At 37.5% G+C, this 13,719-nt stretch overlaps 3 protein-coding genes across 5 annotated transcripts in view; 1 reads left to right on the top strand and 2 right to left on the bottom strand.

Annotated features, from left to right (window-relative positions):
- Window positions 1-6,726, bottom strand: part of LOC111443214 (heat shock 70 kDa protein 17-like) — a 9,231-nt gene extending 2,505 nt beyond the window's left edge. Inside the window, exons 1-11 of the mRNA XM_023080932.1 lie at window positions 6,566-6,726; window positions 5,612-6,389; window positions 4,603-4,835; window positions 4,072-4,231; window positions 3,002-3,247; window positions 2,769-2,902; window positions 2,303-2,642; window positions 1,995-2,156; window positions 1,216-1,290; window positions 1,042-1,142; window positions 840-909 (exon numbers count right to left, since the gene is read on the bottom strand). Of these exons, the coding sequence (XP_022936700.1) occupies window positions 840-909; window positions 1,042-1,142; window positions 1,216-1,290; window positions 1,995-2,156; window positions 2,303-2,642; window positions 2,769-2,902; window positions 3,002-3,247; window positions 4,072-4,231; window positions 4,603-4,835; window positions 5,612-6,373 (2,283 nt within the window). The 5' untranslated portion in view covers window positions 6,374-6,389; window positions 6,566-6,726. The remainder of the gene's footprint in view (window positions 1-839; window positions 910-1,041; window positions 1,143-1,215; window positions 1,291-1,994; window positions 2,157-2,302; window positions 2,643-2,768; window positions 2,903-3,001; window positions 3,248-4,071; window positions 4,232-4,602; window positions 4,836-5,611; window positions 6,390-6,565) is intronic.
- Window positions 6,727-7,305: 579 nt separating this feature from the next.
- LOC111443573 (APO protein 1, chloroplastic) lies at window positions 7,306-10,439 on the top strand. Of its 3 annotated transcripts, none has more exons than XM_023081442.1 (5): window positions 7,306-7,392; window positions 7,657-7,742; window positions 7,965-8,038; window positions 8,550-8,917; window positions 9,059-10,439. In XM_023081442.1, the coding sequence occupies exons 2-5, from the start codon at window positions 7,688-7,690 to the stop codon at window positions 9,891-9,893; spliced, it is 1,332 nt and encodes a 443-aa protein (XP_022937210.1). In that variant the 5' UTR covers window positions 7,306-7,392; window positions 7,657-7,687; the 3' UTR covers window positions 9,894-10,439. The 3 variants fall into 3 exon arrangements, with proteins under 3 accessions (XP_022937210.1, XP_022937211.1, XP_022937209.1); XM_023081443.1 differs by having other exon boundaries at window positions 7,325-7,421; XM_023081441.1 differs by having other exon boundaries at window positions 7,328-7,742.
- Window positions 10,440-10,809: 370 nt separating this feature from the next.
- LOC111442768 (pentatricopeptide repeat-containing protein At4g02750-like) lies at window positions 10,810-13,365 on the bottom strand. Its single transcript, XM_023080283.1, has one exon. The coding sequence runs from the start codon at window positions 13,228-13,230 to the stop codon at window positions 11,020-11,022; it is 2,211 nt and encodes a 736-aa protein (XP_022936051.1). The 5' UTR covers window positions 13,231-13,365; the 3' UTR covers window positions 10,810-11,019.
- Window positions 13,366-13,719: the final 354 nt, after the last annotated feature.

Raw genomic sequence — 13,719 nt, 5'->3', positions numbered from 1 at the left:
GGGGGGGGGGGGGGGGGGGGGACGAAGAAGGAAAGGAAAAAGAAAAAGAAAAGTTAGAAAAGGATTTAGATCAGATGAATAAATCCAAAAGGACAAGCGTTAAAATGCACTAGACCATAAATTTCTTCACATGTATATGAATTATCAAAACCTAAAAACTTCTCTTTCTTTCTAACCATAAGTTCCACACAACAATTAAACCAGCTTGACAAAGTAATCGGCCTTTGCATAAGGGCATTAGCACAAGTGATTCAAATCCTTCAATACACACGTACACAAAAGAAAATAATTGGGAACGAAATGGAAGATTACTAAATAAAGTCAACCCACTAACCTTCCCTAAGCGTGATCGTCTAAAACCTTTCAGCCTCCACAATTCAGAGAAGAAAGGGGAGAAATAAGAAGGGAAAAGAAACGGAACATTTGTGCTACAAATTGAAAGTAAAGACATCCCAGGAGATAATCTCTTTACTCAGAAGAGATTACACGTCTAATTATAGAACATAGAGAAGCTAACTCTGAACTCACCATCACAAAGGGCACAAGAACACACTATATCAACAAAAGAGGAATTACACATTGGAGAAATAAGAGAAGAAATCAGGATATTCTTAGCAAGGTATAAAAACAATCTGGTCACGAATACTACAACTAGAGAGTAATATCTAAATGCCAAGATCCTTCCAAAAATGAACCCTAACCATCAGAACAGAATCCTTGTAAGGCAGACTTTAGATTGATGGAACCATTCAATATCTTGGCCAGTTAAGGTTTTGCATGCATGAGCATCAAACACATATAAAAAAAAATTAAATTCAAATAATAAAAAACAGGCATACCGTTTGCAGGCCAAGAAGATATTTGCGAGCTGCTCCAACAGCCTGAGGTCTTGCAGTTAGCTCTTTCAATCTAGATTAAGGAAATAGATCGGTAAAACCTTATTGGCCATAATGTTGACTTTGGTAACATAGCACACTAATATTGGGATGCTAAGCTCAGTACAATTTACAGACATAAGGCACTCCAGTCATTTATAAGTACCTGAAGAATATGGGGTCACCAATGCCTTTTAACATGTCAAGGCGTTCTTGAAATTCTGTAGCAGAAGCATCTTCACCATCCATATATAGCCAATCTTGTACCTAAAGATAAAAAAGTAGTGATATAAGCTTCGTGACAAGCATCATCCCAATACCACCAAAAGAAAATCCTAACCTCATCAAGTTTCTCATTAAAAGCTTGACGTTCCTCACTTGTACAAACTTGATCCAACTCATTGGAGGTTTCAAACTGGCATGAATAATAAAACAAATCAATAAAAATAGGCATGAGAAGGATTGCTACAGAAGTTGTAGAAAACTACAGCAAAGAATAAGACAGTGGGCTACTGATATTCATAGTGGTAAGGATAGAAGAGGAAACCCAGAGCCACGCTTTCAAAAATGAATTATATGTCATCCTTGCCTAAGAGAATATGTGGATCCAAATCCAATTGTGATAAAATATGGATATTCCAGTACTTTAACCCTTACAAGGTCTAAACAAGGAAGCATATAATGATTATGTATGTATCATCCGAACAATATTCTTGGCAATCACAAATTGATAAGCCTAATTATGGTATTATTCTTTGTATCTGCTAAAACACATTTTATAGCTTACCCTAACCTATTTATTCACAGTTTGTATATTCATATTAGAGAAGTCCAGTTCATAATGTCAACTATGTCTATGAGATGGAGAAGGTAAGCAACCTATTACTAGAAACTAAGTTTTCAAGCGGGCAAATAATTTAATACAAAACAGTAAATAACCTAAAATATAACAACATAATAGTTCCTGCTTTGATTTGTTTTTCCTTTTTAATTTTTGTTCTGACACTTCAAGTCCTCTAATTGAAATTAATGGGATTAAAATTGACTAATATTATTATGCTTCTTATAAATAAGAACTCAAAAAATCTCACAGCAATTTAAGAATGATGAACCCCTAACCTTCTCCTTGGTAGCGTATATATATCCTTCCAAGTTATTTTTAAGCTCGGCAGTTCTTCTTCTCTCTGCATCCTTTTTGTCCAGTGCTTCTAATTTACTTTTGGCTTCAGCAAAAGATTCTTTGGAAAGAGGAATTCCTGGCCCCACAGTCTTCTCAACGATCTTTAAATCATATAACAAAACAGAGAATGAAGATAAAATAAGTCTTAAAAATATATTAATCCATACCGAATTAACTCCTACAAGGAACACGAGGTCTAATTGCTAATCAATTTAATAATTCACAACAAAATAGCCACTGCACTAACCTTGAGTGGAACTCTGAAAGTTCGCTTTTTCAGCTTTTTCTCAGTAGCAAGCTCAGGTGTACCTTGTTCCTCTGTACTTGGGTTGGATGTGTTATCAACCCCACCATTTTCAGGGATCAAGGTCTCATTCTTTCCTTCTGAAGTCTTTCCAGAATCCTCCACAGTTGCATTGGAGGAAGCAATTGTTGAATTCTCAACTGAAACATTCTTCTTAGGTACATCTACCCATTCTGATATCTCAATAACAGCATCTGCCCGATCCAAAGACAAAATTCCACTTCTACTGAGAGAGAAGTGTAATGTTGCCTTGATGGGAGATGACAAGTTCCGAGTTGAATACCTAAGGAGTACATTAAAAGAAATCACACGGTGAGATTTGGAACCCAGCATATTATCTGTTAAGCTCAAAGGCTAGTAGCTTGATTAAATAGATCGGCTAGTAGCTCAGGTAATTGGCAGTCCTTACTTCTCATTAGTATCCGTCAAACCAGAAACAGCATATTGAGCAAATATGGGAGCGCTGACACCAGGTGGAAGAAGATCGTTCTCATATGCAAGTGAAACTTCAAAATCCTTATTGTGGACGACTGATCTATACATCTATGATGCATGCAAGTCCAAAAATTCGTTACAGTAAGAAAAATAGTTGAGAACTTTACTGAAGATTCATGTTTTAATAGGTCAATATCATTTATTCACCTTACTGGGGAGTTTCTTCATGCGTGGTACAAGCACTTGCCTAGTGTTCTCATCCTTTACGAGATCAGGGCCATCTAACTCAACAACCAATCCATAGGGAGAACCATCCACCATTCCAAGCTTACGGTTCAATTTGATTCCATCACTTAAATTGGCAGCATGGAGAGCTGCACCAAGTACAATAGCTTCATCAGCATCCAGATGTTTGTCCAGCTCATTCCTTCCAAGGAACTCCTGGAGTTTTGCCTGTCAGAAGGGGAAGAAAAAAGAATTATTCTTAACAGAAAAATTCTCAAGACTCAATTGAAGAAATTAAAGAGTGAACAGACTAAAATCAAACTATTTATTTCAGACCAATTATGAAAAAGGAAAATGCTTATTATTAACAGAGGATAATGACCATAAACTGATAGCTGTGCGTCACACCATACCTGTTAAATAACAATTTAACAATAAAAGGAGAAATGATAAACAGTTATTATCTTTTCAATTAATAATAATTTATTCATAATTTACTTGAAAAGAAAAAAAAACATTTGAAAGGATACATGTGTCTAATCACTGTTCCTGGCATGTAGGTGCATGTCAGAAGGGAACATAGATCTAAATTCATCCCAAGTGAAATTGCGTCAATCATAAAGCTTTAGCTATGATTCAGAAATTACAATTGTATTAATTGAGGTGATCTTATTTACTCTTCATAGGCTTCTTTGTATTTGTATTGTCCTTGAACTTTGTTTCTAGTTTTTTGAAAGAAAATTAAGTAATTGCTTTCTTTCGTCCATTGGCTTCAACTTTTGAGGAACAAGAAAAGCAGGCACATACGGGTACCAATTTTCAGCTGAAAATATATCTAGCAAGGAACTAGGAAAATTCCATTGAGATAAACTGATCGCAGTGCTATTCCTTTGAGAAATTACAATGACAAAAGCATCAGCATGTGGAGGGTGAAAAAAACCATCATATTCGAAGGTTGCAAGATGATAATGAAAAGTAAACACAGGAACAAAAGCTACAATTACAAAGAAAAATAACGTTTGAAATAAAGAGGAAGACAGTTGACTTCCAACCTGTAATTTTGGAACCCGTGTAGCACCTCCAATCAATTCCACAGCATATATATCATCCATTTTTAAACCTGAATGCTTTAACAGTTCTTTCACGGGTAAAAGAGATTTATCCCACAAATCCCCACACAACTCTTCGAACTTTTCCCGTGTTATGGTGCTCCTGAAATAGAAACAGGTTACCAAGAAGATCAGAATAAAGCAACAGTATTCATGATTCATAGGGCCAAGGCATCATAAGCTCATAATTCCACTTATGAGTAGCAAGATGGGGATGCACACACACAGGAAATGCATATTTGGTAAATAAGAAAGGACGGCTATCACGTAAAAGCTACATAAAGAGTAGAAATTGTTGCTCATGAGTTTACGCAATGTTTTCAGCAGTCTATACACCTTTTCTCTATAGTTCTAAGATATTCAACCATACCATGAAGCTATTTTTGTTGAATACTATGGCAAATACAGCACTTAAGTTACCAAATATATGTACATACATTTGAAAAAAGGTTCCTTATGAAGAACTCTACTTACCTAAAATCTCGATCATCATAGAGAGATTCAACTGATATTGGAGCGGCTGTATTTGCACTCAAAATTTCTTTAGTTCGTTTAACTTGTTTCTTCAATTTTGCCATAGCCTTGGGATGGTTCCTTACATCCACACCATTCCCAACTTGTTTATTGAACTGATCAGCAAAATATTCAACCAGCCGTAATTCCATATTCTGGCCCCCGAGTTCTGGGTCCCATCTAACATCCTTCACCTATACAGTATGCCAAAGTTGCTAAGATATGGCAAGGCACAGAAGCACTAGTATAAAGAGCGAAAACCACAAAATATTTACCATTGGAAAATAAAGGCTGAACATTGTCAACTTGGAGAATAATAATAACAGTGCCGATAATATAACTTCCATTTTTTAATCACCAAGATTAAACTACAAAGTACCAGTTTTTCTGTAAAGGGTCATCGTTCATGCAAACTAGATCTGGTTAAAAGGCAAAACTGAAACATAAACAAGCCTCTAAATCGTCCACATTTTGGCTTCAATCTCATTAATCTAACGTTCTCAACAGAGTAGTCTGGCGTTGCATCATTGCCCTTTTATACACAGTCCAGTTTTTAAATCCGATAACCTTGCATGGTGCAATACTGCAATATATATATTTTTTTTTATCCAGGACAGTTCTTTCATCTACCAAGACTAAACTAAGGCAAGAGTAACAATTAAATATAGATAAAGCTATTAATCCTAGTGTTCTTCTGGACATAGTCACCCAAGGTCGAATTGAGGTTAAACCAAGCCAGACCCTCGGTCGCGAAATTAACTAAACTCCCAAATACAAACTATCAACAAAATTTCAGAATCTCGAATAAAAGCATCTATATTTTCATAGGAAGGGTCTGGAGGATCCGTTTTTTATACCAATAATAACATTCAAACAAAAAAATAACAATTTGACTGCAGCAAGTGGATAAATCAGAATTAGTTTGAAAAACAACCAATGGCTACTTGAAACTATGTTGAGCATAATTTACCTGAAATTGGTTGACTGACACAGTCTTCCCGTACTCTTTCGCATTGTAAGACGAAAAATAAACAAGGGCCGCGTAAGTATTGCTTGAACCCATATCGTAGAAAATAACATGCCTCGACTCATTGGCAAAATTCTTATCAATACCATATTGTAGCGCTGCACCCGAATGTTCATTGATCAATGAAAGTAAATTTATCCCAGCCAGTTGCGCTGCTTGGAGTAGTGCTCTTCTCTCTGCTTGCCCAAAGTACGGTGGCACAGAAATTACAGCATCTTTCACCGGCACTTTCGAATGAAACTCAGCTAAATTCGAAGCATAAGCCAAAATCATTGCCAACAATTCCTCAACCGAGTAAACAATCACATTGTCATCAGTTTTGAAACCAACAGCACCCCTTGAATCTTCCACAATATCAAACGGTAAGTACAATGAGTCTGTCAACATTTTAACATAGTTATAAGGCTTCCCAACCATGTCCCTGATTTGGGAAAACACCTTATTAGGATACCGGGCAACGAGACCAGCCGCTTCTTCGCCGATTAGACGAGTTCCCGATTGAAAAGACACCAAAGCCGGAGATTTACGCTTCGACATTTCATTGATCGCGATCGAAATTGGACTCTGTCCAGGTTTCAAATTCACGACTGCAACTTTAACCGATTCAGACCCCAGATCTATGCTCGAAACAGCAGAATCCGACGGATAGAAAATTAGAGAAAAAACAAAAAACAATAACCCGAACTTCATTAAGATCGACGCCATTCTCTACTCTTCAACTCTGCCCAAACAGCAACAAAACAATAAAAAAAAAAAAAACACATCAAACATGCATTTCAATACAATTCAGCCACATTATAAAACAAACAGATCGAAAAAGCTTCAAATTAACAACCATTTACACAAAAAAGAGCGCGAAACAAATCAGAAAAAAAAAACAACATTAAGAAAATCTACCAAAAAAGCAGAGGATCGGGAGCAGGGCAGCAACAATGGCGATTCAGAAGGAGAAGGAAACCAGCAAAACGTTGATGCCATTGCCCATGACGAAGCTTTGTTTAGTTGACAACGAGAAACGTTGAAGGAAAACCCAAAATCTCTCTCTTTCTACTTATAGTAATACTGAGACGAGGGAGGGAAGTTCGGGAATTTATGGGAAGATCCTACGTGGAAAGCGTGAAGTCATACGGCCAATGATTATTTGCCACGTGGTCAAATGTACACGTGGCGTGTAGCCAATCGTTCAGTGGCGTTGTATTTGAAAATACTGCGAGTTGTGGTCGCAATTTTCGGTCTACAGATAATTCAACTAAAGAAAAAAAATTAAAAAAATTATTAAATTAACGATATTGTTGTAATTATGAAGTCATTAAATTAAAAAAAAAAATCTTATTTTGGTATTTTATAATAGGAAAAAAATTAAGTTAAATATATATTTTGGTATTTTTCTAATTTAATATCTTGTAATTATTTATAATAATATTCTAAAAAATATATATATATAACAAGATATTAATTTGGTGGATAAAATTTCTAATTCATTCTTTGAATTATTTAAAAAAATGTAATTTTATATTTTTTTAAATAAATTTTAGGATATTATTAAAAATTTTAAAATTTTAAAATAATTTTTTATGTTTACGGATATTTTTATTAATTTAGTATTATTTATATATAAATAAATCAAAACAAAAAAAAATTAAAAAAGAAAAATCGAAAATTTTGTTACTTCCCACTTCTTCAGACAGAATCGAGGAGTTTCTCTTTCTCCCTCGGCTCCGGCGGTAACCACAGCACCTTCTTCAACTTCACGGTGTATTTTCTTTGAACTGTTCGAAATTACTGCTATATTATAGCTTAGCTCTCAATTCTCCATTGTTTTTGTTTCTGAAAATTTGAAGTTTGCTAAATATTGTTGTTGTAATTTTAATCTCCCGGTGACTGTGTGGCGTAGTGCTTGGATTCTTATTGTTCGAATCGGTGGAATATGCTTTCTGCTTGATTTGTGTTCTGTTGGCACCGATATCATGTTTGGTTTCTTTTACAAGGGGACGAGCTGGCTAGAGAATCGGCGACTTGATGCTCCAGATGCTTCCGGCGGTTTCTACTTGTTTTTTGGATCCATCTCAAACTGGTAGAAATTTGTTTTTCTTTTTCCTGTGAGTTTGGAATTTTGTCTTGAATTATAGGAATGGTTTCTTTCATTGCTCCGTTGTTGTTCACTAGTTGGAGGCTATCCGACTCCGTAACTGCTTGGGAACTACTGCCATTTGATTTCAATTGATGTCTGAGAGGCGTGTCATTGTAGAACGATTGATTGAGATTATGTCTGACTGATTTCGCTGCATGCTTGTAGGTTTCTTCATTGGCAATGTGGAGTTTATGAGCCGGCACTTGTCTGCACTAAGATCACATACTCCTCGAGTGAAGGTTTAGATACTTAACCAAATCGCGTCTACGAAATTTTTGTGTTCTGCTGCTTTCTTTTTTCTTTTTTCTAGTGATTTTGTTGATGAAATGACATGCCTGGCTATGGATTTGGGGTCCTTTACCAAGACGTGTTTATAGTCACATCATGATCTTGGTTTGTATTCATACTTCGAAATCATGAAGTACTCTTTCAAAAATTTTAACATGAATATTCTTAGTTTTGGTAAATGATGATTCTGTTTCATCTAGCCATGTATACCATCGTGTAATTATCAGTCGTTCACTGCTCGTTGACGTTTGTAAAGTTTTTATTCCTTCTTCAATATTTCGTATCTCTGACTCTGAGGACATCCTTTTACATGAGCCGTGATTTCACTTTATACTTGAAGATAAGGCAGATCCGATCAGTCTCGTGATGAAGATCGGAATTTCTATTGATTTTTGTGTTATTCTATCTCTTGTGATAAACTCTTCAAGACAAATAAGATGTTGTAATATTCTTCTGTTGCAGTTTGCGCACAAACTGTTGTCTCAAGAAGTGCCAACATCATTAAGGACTTTATCCTATACCAGTCAGGAATACGGAAAAGATCCCATTTCGAAGAGACGAGAAGTGTATCGTCAGAATGTGGATCTTCCAACCATATTGCCTAAAAGGAAAAAGAAACCCTATCCTATTCCCCTGAAGCAAATCAAGCAGGCTGCTAAAGCTGACAAAGAGCTTGCACAAAAGGGTATAGAGAAACCGCTTGAACCTGGGAAAAATGGTTTGCTTGTCCCTGATTTGATACCTGTTGCTCATGAACTACTGGATGCTTGGAAAATTTTGATTAAGGGCCTTTCCCATCTTTTACATGTTATTCCAGTATATGCTTGCAGGTAGATCTTTTCTGGTTGAGAAATTTCCGTATAGCATATTTTTGGAGATCTTGTTTAGCTGTGTATTTCTAGTCTTTCAGTGAGTTAATTGTAAAATTCATAGCTATGCTGAATATTAGTTCGTCCTTTGATTCTGTGTAGGGAATGTTCAGAAGTTCATGTAGCCCAATCAGGCCACCGTATTCAAGATTGTCTTGGTCCTACCAATGAAAAGCGTCGAAGCTTCCACTCATGGGTTACTGGTTCTATCAACGATGTCTTAGTCCCTATTGAGTCATACCATCTCTACGATCCTTTTGGTCGGCGCATTAAGCATGAAACACGATTTGAATATGATAGAATTCCAGCTGTTGTAGAGCTCTGCATCCAGGCCGGTGTGGATATACCAGAGTACCCGTCACGTAGGAGGACTAAACCCATTCGAATGATCGGAAAGAAGGTAATTGATCGAGGTGGAAATATTGAGGAGCCTAAGCCTTGGCAATCTGCTGATTCTTACCCTCTTCTTGATTTCGATACACAAGGGGCTTCTCAACGATTTGCACCTCCTCCACCTGTAGATGTCCCTAGAATTGCTCAAGAAACAATCGAGGCATATGAAACTGTTAGGTCTGGTGTAAGGATGTTGATGAGGAAGTATACAGTGAAGGCTTGCGGGTACTGCTCCGAGGTTCATGTGGGACCATGGGGTCATAATGCTAAGCTATGTGGAGAATTTAAGCACCAATGGAGGGATGGAAAGCATGGTTGGCAGGATGCAACTTTAGACGAAGTACTGCCTCCAAATTATGTTTGGCATGTTCCTGATCCAAAAGGCTCACCATTGATCGGTACATTAAAGAGATTTTATGGTAAGGCTCCTGCCGTGGTTGAAGTGTGCATGCAGGCAGGTGCACAGATCCCCAAGAAATACTTGCCAATGATGAGGCTCGATATAGTCCTTCCTGACAGTGAGGAGGCTCGATCGGTTGCATAATTGTGTGGGCGTAAGTCAGGACGGTTTCATCTTCGATTTTCTCAAGGAAGAGAAAATCTTTAAAACGCTGAAATCTGATGAAAAGTACAGCTTAGATGCTACATTAAGAGCAGTTGGATAAGTGAGGATATTAGATGCTACATCTTTGAGTTCGGACATGAATGATTGTAAATTTCAGAGATGAAAACATGAAGCAGAAGGGAAACCTCTTGCTGTTATGCTGTATCTACTGATCATTTTTTGTATAAACTGTTTTTTACCGTGCTCTTTTTCATCTTATCAAAGGTGTTCATGTTAGGCTTCCATTCAAGTTAAGGATTTCTCTTACCAGACTCATTTTCTCCTACTTTGTTGAGGAATATTGAAAAGTTTATCTTGACAAGTCAATGAGAATGAGAGGAATCCAAGTACTCTGAAGACAAGACGAGAAGACATCCAGATCTTTACTGTATAATTTAGTATCTGTTATATCTGATCATTAACATTTCAACTGTATAGTGATTTTCTGTAATATTTTACGCAAGGTATCTAATTCCCATCTCTCTCTTATTCTTTTATTACATATATGACCCAGGCTCACCGCTTTTTGGGTTTTTCCTTTCAGGCTTCCCCAAGCTTCCCCTCAAAGCTTTAAAACGCATCTGCTGGGGAAAGGTTTCCACACCTTTATAAAGAGTGTTTCGTTCTCCTCACCAACCAATGTGAGATTCTCACAATCCACCCTCCTTTGAGGCCTAGCGTCCTTACTGACACACCGCCTCGTGTCTACCCCCTTCGGGGAACAGCCTCCTTGCTGGCACATCGCCCGGTGTCCCGGTATCTAGCTTTGATACCATTTGTAACGACCCAGGCCTACTGTTAGCAGATATTGTTCTCTTTAGGCTTTTCCTTTCGGACTTCCCCTCAAGGCTTTAAAACGCGTTTGCTAGAAAAAGGTTTCTACACCCTTATTGGAATCTCACAACATATCAGGAATTACAAGCTGAAGTTGAAATGTTTATCAAAACCTGCATTTCATGGACCGTTCAGACATTGGCTCATCTACAAAAGATGGAGAATATGGAAAAATCTCCAAAACCACTCTACCTGATCTCTTTACTCTTAACTGATACATATCAGTAAACACTCATAATATATCCACTGTGTTTCTTATCTGTGCAGTAACAGTTCTCAATATGTTGCAAATTTCTGGCCTCAAGTCTGGTGGAGCTTCAGGTAAAAAACAGTGCACTTGATTGTCGACTTCAATCCAACTGCAGCCAGGTTGCTTCTCAGCCTTATTTTGTTTCATTAAGACCCTGATGCTCTCAACCATATCCCATCTCCCTACCTCAGCATGCATGTTTGATAATAGTACATAATTTGAAGCATTTTGTGGTTCAAGTGCTAAAAGCCTCTCAGCTGAATACTTAGCTAGATCCAAGTTATGATGCATCCTACAAGCCCATAGCAATGCACCCCATATTTTTGCACTTGACACATTTTCCATCCCCTCCACCATTTCCATGGCTTCTTCTAGCCTACCCACACGACCAAGCAAGTCAACCACACAAGCATAATGCTCTGATGAGGGTTTTATCAAGTATGTGTCAGTCATGCACTTGAACAAATTCAAACCCTGATCCACAAAACCACCATGATTGCATGCAGATAACAATCCAGTGAAGGTAACTTCATCCGGATTGACACCTCTTATTGACATCTCTTCAAAAAGCTCAACAGCTTCTTTTCCATACCCATTTAGTGCATATCCAGCTATCATAGAATTCCATGAGACCACATCTTTGTTGTTGATCTCAGAAAAGACATTTTCAGCATGAAGAACTCTTCCACTTTTTGCGTACATGGTTATTATTGCGTTCTTAACAAATAAGTTGTTGCCAAAACCACTCTTGATAGTGAGATTGTGAAGTTGAACTCCAACTTTCAAAGTTGCAAGATTGGCAGATGCCCGCAAGCAGCACAAAAAAGTTGATTGATCAGGCTTCTCCCCTTGCTGTTTCATCAATATGAAACAATTCAGTGCCTCAAAGTATAACCCATTTTGCACATATCCTGTTATCAGAGAGTTCCAAGAGACAATATTCCTCTCTTGCATCTCATTAAACATTCCTAGCGCTTTGTCCATTTGTCCTGCTTGAGCATAACCAGCAATCATAGTATTCCATGAAACCATGTCTTTGCATGTCATTTCTCTAAACAGACAAAGAGCTTCTTCCATTCTTCCACAATGAGTATAGCCAGTGATCATGGTGTTCCAACAAACACTATCACGCACAGAAATTTGACTGAAAATCTCATTGGCTTCATCCATTCTGCTACTCTGTACATAGCCATTGATCATTGCTGTTTGAGCTGCTATGTTCTTATAAGGCATGAGAGCTAGAATTTCCCCTGCCTGAGAAAGTTTACGAACTCGAACATACCCATCGATCATGGTAGTCCATGATACAGAGTCCTTTTCTGGCATTGCCATAAATAGCTTATAAGCATCGTCGATTTGGTTGTTTCGTACATAAGCTCCGATCATAGCATTCCAAGAAACCAAATTCTTACTCGGCATCTCGTCGAACAGATTCCGGGCTTCGATGATCCTACCATAATGGGCAAAACCAGAGAACATTGTCACCCAGGATACCTCATTTGGGATCGGAATTTTCCTGAAAATCATCCAGGCAGAATCCAAATCACCAACCCAAATATACCCATCAACCATTAAATTCCATGAAACCACATTCCTTTCTCCCATGGCCTCAAAGAACTGCAGCCCTGACTGCATTTCCCCATTCTTGGTGTAGCCTGATAACATAGAATTCCAAGAAACTATATTCTTAACCAACATTCCATCAAATAGCTCTTTCGCCTCGTCGAACCGTCTCTTCTTAGCATATCCAGCAATAAGTGCATTACAACAAACTATGTCTTGCTTATCAGGAAGCAAATTGAAAAGCTTCCTTGCTTTCTCAAGCTCTCCAATACGTGTATAACAAGTTATCATCAAAGTCCACGAGTAGAGGTCTCTTTTGAGCATTTTATCAAACAGTTTGGCTGCTTCCTCAACTAACTCATTGTGCAGGTAACCCGCGATCATGGAGTTCCATGAAACCAAGTTCCTTTGAGGCATTGCATCAAACAACTTACGTGCATTTGCTATCCTTCCATTTTTGGCATAGACAGAGATCATCGAGTTGTACGTCACAGTGTTCTTCTCAATCATCCGCGAGAAAACTGCAACAGCTTCTTCAATGCGACCTGATTTTCCCAACTGGGTAATCCTTAAATTCTGATTAAAAACAGAGCTTCCCTTCTCCCCAATAGACCTGACGTTGGATTTCATCTTTGGAACTGAACTTTGTTGAACTCGTTAGAGACAAGACGCCTTCTCTGTTCGCGGACTTGAAGTTGGATTCTCCAGAAAATTAAGGATTTCACGTCCGCATGAACAGATTGAAATCATGTTTGGAGGATCGGGGGTTTTTTCTTTATCCCCACATTGAACCAGGATGGTGGGATGGAGATTTCAGCTACAAATGGTTCGATGAACTATGATTATGCTAACAAATATTCAAACAGCTTATTTTAGTTTTTTTTTTCTTTTCTTTTCTTTTTCAATTTATAAACGAAGGATTATCTGGATTGACAGATTACTGAAGTGATTTTACACTCATCATGATGATTTTAGACAGTTTCTAATCTAATCTCCCTTTCTTACACTAATGATCCAATGAAAATGGTTCGAAAAAAATGCTTCTAAATCATCTACTTACCAAAGATGTCATATCAATCTCACCTTCTACTGATTTAAATATATAATAATTAGTTAAGG

The sequence above is a fragment of the Cucurbita moschata genome, unplaced genomic scaffold (assembly GCF_002738365.1).
Source record: "Cucurbita moschata cultivar Rifu unplaced genomic scaffold, Cmos_1.0 Cmo_Scf00005, whole genome shotgun sequence".
Classification (NCBI taxonomy): Eukaryota; Viridiplantae; Streptophyta; class Magnoliopsida; order Cucurbitales; family Cucurbitaceae; genus Cucurbita; species Cucurbita moschata.
This window is presented reverse-complemented; position numbering and strand designations above follow the sequence as displayed.